Below are 4,894 nucleotides of genomic sequence, written 5' to 3'. Positions count from 1 at the left end.
AAATCTGCTGCTTCTCTGAAGCTTAATTCTTATAATTTCTTGGATACCTTACACGCTGTTGATATATGGACATTTGTGTTTTTTTTAATAAATATTATTATTATTTTAGGTTTTTACCGAAATCGAAATCGAGCTCGCGCTCGCAGGCATTGATGCGGATCTCTCCTTACACATTCTCTTCAATTGTGATCGCCGTCTCCATTGTTGTCTCTATTCTCGGCGCTGCTTGGTATTCTCATCCAGGCATTCATCCTCTTACCAATTTGTTTTGTTTTTTTGTTTTTTTCTTGTGTTTGTTCACTGAAAAATTTCCTCAATTTGATTTTTTTGATTTATGTAACCCGTAGTAGCTTGATTGGAGCCTCAATCAAAGCCCGTGGAATCACCTCCAAGAATTTCATCAGGTGTGCAAATCTGCTGCTTCTCTGAAGCTTAATTCTTATAATTTTTGTCTCGCTCGAGTGTGATATGTGTCCATCCCCATCGGCGGTGGCAAATCTAAGATGCTATGGTTTTGCTATCAGTTTTTTTTTCCTATTTTCTTATAGTCTCATCTCTTATTGATCCGCCTTGTTATGAGTGGTTTCAATTTAATAAGGTCCTGTTTGGCATTTTGCAAGGAAAGTAATTGCATGTAAAGTCTTTGCAGGGAAAGACTTTGCATGCAATTACTTTACCCGCAAAATAACATTACAACGTTTGGTTATCCCAATCAAAATTGTAATTACTTTGCATGCAAACTTAATTCCCACGTTTGGTATGAACTTGTTTTCAATGTAAAATTAGGTTTATTCTCATTTTTGCCCTTAGTTGTTATAGTTACTAAATTTGGGTTTTTATTCAACTCTAATAATATTATTAACTTAGTCCAAATAATAATTAACCTATTCTTCATAAATTAAAAATCAAATGGGTTTTTTTATGTTTTTAGTACACTATATAGATTTAAACCACCATGTGTTCCTAATTGTCCATCATACAATTTTTATTTGTTTCAAGTCTTACATCTATTGCCTTGATTGATATTATCCAACAAATATTCATGACACATTCCATATGAACAATCACACATTAATAAATAGCTCAAAGTATTACCATAAATTCATAATCCAAACTCAAAAAGTACGACAAAGTCTAGACATATTGTTTTTAATTATCCAAAAACATAAAAATATGTCCAAATCACAAAACCAAAGAAACAAAAATTAAACAAAACATTTAGATGACACCATCTAAAAACACTCTTCAGATAAATCAACCTCGCATCATCATCTGGAAATAAAAAAAAGGATTCAGTTTTGCCTCTATCTGCTGAAATTTTGCCAATAGCTTGAACTGCCTCTTCCTTAGTTAAACCATTGAGTTTTGTGATGCTCTCATAGAGAAGTGTCTTTTTTTCTATATTTGCATTCAAGTGTTGGAAATAGGTTGCCACTTTACCTATCTCTTGCTTTGCTCCATCACAAATATCGTAAAATCTTTCCATGTGCTTGGAGAAGGAATCGTCAATTGGATCCTTAGTTGATCTCTGTTTCTTCTGTTTTTTTGGAGGAACACTTAATTCACCTTGCATTTTCTCTTGTGCCTTACTTTTTTTGCATGAAGCATTTGAGGAGTCATCGCAAGCATTTTCAGAGATGAAGACACACTCATTTTCTAACTCAATATCCACACTAAAGTAGTCATCTTCAACCATGTTTTTCATTGCTTCATGAGCTTCAGAAGCTGCTTTGGCTGCTGTGAGTGTTAAGTTCTCCCTTTCTAAAGCTTCCACAGATTCACTTGCAAATTCTGCTCCATCTCCAGTTGCTTGATCCTTCCCAAAAATGATTGCTAGCTCATCAAAGTAAGGGAAGTGCTTGTTTCTAAGTCCAGCGGCCTCTTTGTGACTCTGCATTATAAGTAGTTATTAGCAACATTGCGCATAAAAACATAATTGTAAAATTCCTACTATAGATGAATTGCATATTACCTTCAACCAAGAATACCATACATCATCCTCACAGGTTACACATTTGTTTGCATCATCCCATCCAAACCCAGATTGGCTCCTCATCTCCTTTAGTTCTCTAAATTGTGATTTAAGTGTCCTCATCCTAGATTTAATATGAGGATAACCCATGATTTTGCAGTTGGGGATCTTTTCAGCCATCCATTTTTTTGTAGTTGACTCAAATATCCTCGTCTTGAAGCCATTATCGCTCTCCAACCTTGGTTACAAGCTCCAAGCAACATTCAATTAAAATTTTGTCCTTCCCCGAGTCCACTGATGGTTGTTTCTCTTGTTTGTCTTTACACCTGCTTGACTTGTTAAATTCTCCATCTATAAGAAATCAAACATTGTCACCACTAAAACTAGTAATTTATACATTTCATAAATAAATTCATAAAAACACTTTCATAAATAATGTATAAACATAGATAACATAATAAAACAATTTTCATAAATAATGGATAAACACAATATTTTCATTGATAAAAAGGAAAACTGCATAGATTGAGATAACTCTCAATTATATAAAATGTTTTCCAAAATTACATAGACCACCCAAAAGTCATTAAACATATGGTAACAATTGCCCTTAAAGATAATAACAAAAAAGCAAAAACTTAATTCAAGCTTGATTCCCTAGAAGCTTTGCCATTCATTCCACATTTCTTGAGCCAAGTTGTCTCTAAAAAGTTGTCCATGCATTGGAAGCCTCAATGTATTGGATACTTTGTACATTTGAGAAAAGGTTCGAAATCCGTGATATGACTCATCCAATTCAGTCTCTAGTGGATCAAGAGCCATCTCCCTCCTAATATGATTATGTAGCAGTGCACATGCACTTATAATTCGACAATGTGTTTTAACTGGGTACCAAGACCTATCTCTAAGTATTGCCCATCTCATTTTCAACAGTCCAAAACACCTTTCAATAACATTCCGTGCACTTGAGTGTTTGTAGTTGAACAATTCTTCTTTGATTGTGGATGATTGTTTTGTCTCCATTCATTCAAAATGGTAACGCTGGCCTCTATATGAAAACTAAGAATCCTCTCCCATTCAGTATAACCCGTGATCACAAAAGATAGTAAAAACCTCAAGATAAAAAGTTTTTAAGTTTTTTAAATTTAAAATGATAAATGTCTCACTATTGGTATGCTAGTTTGAGAACATAAGCGATTATTACCTTGAGGAACTTTTAAACCATTTGTCGTAGAAAGTGCACTTCGTAGTACCCTAGAATCATCAGAGAACCTTCCCACCCGTGTAATATGTATATGAATTGCAAAATCTTGTGAACACACTCCTAGAATATTAGTGGCAATTTCTCCTTTCCTTGTCCCCGTATCTAGGCTTGTCAACTTCGGGAACATTGACCTTTATATAAGTCCCATCTAAAGCACCTAAACAATTTCCAAAATTTTAAGCGAAACACAATAATTAGTTTATTAATTAGCTCAAATTTGAAATATTATATTAACAAATGTTTGATTGAATAAAATATATTTTTACCTTAAACCATTTCCATCGGAGGTCTGTGGAGTCTTGAGGCACGGGATCTGGTTTTTTAAATAATTCTGTATGCAACCTCAATACAAAGAGTAAGACAAGACCAAATTGCCTACTTATTGTCTCTCCACTCCTTACAAATTCTCTTTTTACAATCCTATTCTTAGCATGATGAGAAAGGATATAGAGGAATAAAGCAACCATTTCCTCAACATTCATATTTTTTGTTGGGACAAGCCTACCAATAGTTTGAAGCATATCACATAATTTATTAAAGGCTACCCTATTCATCCTAATGTTCTCCATACAAGTCAAATCCGAATCAAACACCATCCTCCTAAAATTGACTTGCCTAATGAGATGTCTCTCATAACTACAACTCATTCTTCTCTTTCGCTTTCTATTTTTCAACTTTAAGACATAGAACTCCAAAAATGAACCAATTGTAGAAAGTAAGTTGTTGAGATGTAGAGTAACTATATACGCAGCCAAGAGCATTGCATGATCTTCTTCTATAATTTCATCCATTTAAGCAATTATAACCAAAATAGACCTATAAAAACATATAATAAAAATTAAGGCCTAAAAAGGTGATTATTGAGTCTATATTTTTTTTATTTTACAAAGCTTCTTCAAATGCTTTAAGAAAATAAATTCATCAATTACAAACATATATATATAACACACATTAAAATAAATTCAAATATTTAATCTTGATTTACAGACCGATAAAACACACACATTAAAATAGACATCATCGTAGTACGAATCATTTTTAAAAAGTTTTTAAGTTTTTTCGAGCATTCAAAAAATCTCACTTTCTTTTTATGGCTTAAGTAAACTATATTTTCATCAATGATTTGGTTGTGAAAAATTAAGGACTAAATATAATATCAAGATTTTTACAAGGGTTTATACATAACAAAAATCAATCAAAAAAACAAAGTCCACCTGGGCTTTTATTATCCGACACTAGTGTTTTATTATCCACACTAGTTCACATTACTTTTGTTTTCAAAGTAGTTTTATTATCTACATCATATCTATTACTCAAGATTTTCTATTACAACAACATAAATCTTAGGGGAAAAAGAAGATATATGAAGTTCAATAAACCAATTTTTCAAAAGAATGTATGAAATTGCAAAGCTAAAACCCCTAAAATGTTGATGAATTACATTGAATTTCATCAACTTTTTAAATATCAAAAGGCATCCTTTTTCATTTACATAAATTTTACCAAGTTAACAAAAATTAGCAAAATATGGAATTTATGAACATAAGAAAAAGGTTTGCACCATTATATCTACAATAAAATCCCATAAAAATAAAAATATATGTTATGCAAAACATGATAAAAGAGACAAGAAATAATATTGTTAAACTAAGGAATTA

The 4,894-nt window shown here is 32.1% G+C and overlaps 1 protein-coding gene across 1 annotated transcript; it reads right to left on the bottom strand.

Annotated features, from left to right (window-relative positions):
- Positions 1-590: 590 nt before the first annotated feature.
- Positions 591-2,152, bottom strand: LOC120277602. The gene is made up of 3 exons (XM_039284461.1): positions 1,973-2,152; positions 1,441-1,891; positions 591-601 (listed from the first exon to the last, which is right to left on the bottom strand). The coding sequence occupies exons 1-3, from the start codon at positions 2,150-2,152 to the stop codon at positions 591-593; spliced, it is 642 nt and encodes a 213-aa protein (XP_039140395.1).
- Positions 2,153-4,894: the final 2,742 nt, after the last annotated feature.

Source organism: Dioscorea cayenensis, chromosome 15, assembly GCF_009730915.1.
Source record: "Dioscorea cayenensis subsp. rotundata cultivar TDr96_F1 chromosome 15, TDr96_F1_v2_PseudoChromosome.rev07_lg8_w22 25.fasta, whole genome shotgun sequence".
NCBI classification, from domain to species: Eukaryota; Viridiplantae; Streptophyta; class Magnoliopsida; order Dioscoreales; family Dioscoreaceae; genus Dioscorea; species Dioscorea cayenensis.
This window is presented reverse-complemented; position numbering and strand designations above follow the sequence as displayed.

Coding starts and splice junctions, on each gene's coding strand:
- LOC120277602 (XM_039284461.1), bottom strand. CDS start 2,152: ATGGCTGAAAAGATCCCCAACTGCAAAATCATGGGTTATCCTCATATT. Junction 1,892..1,972: donor TATGGTATTCTTGGTTGAAG/GTAATATGCAAT, acceptor CTTATAATGCAG/AGTCACAAAGAGGCCGCTGG.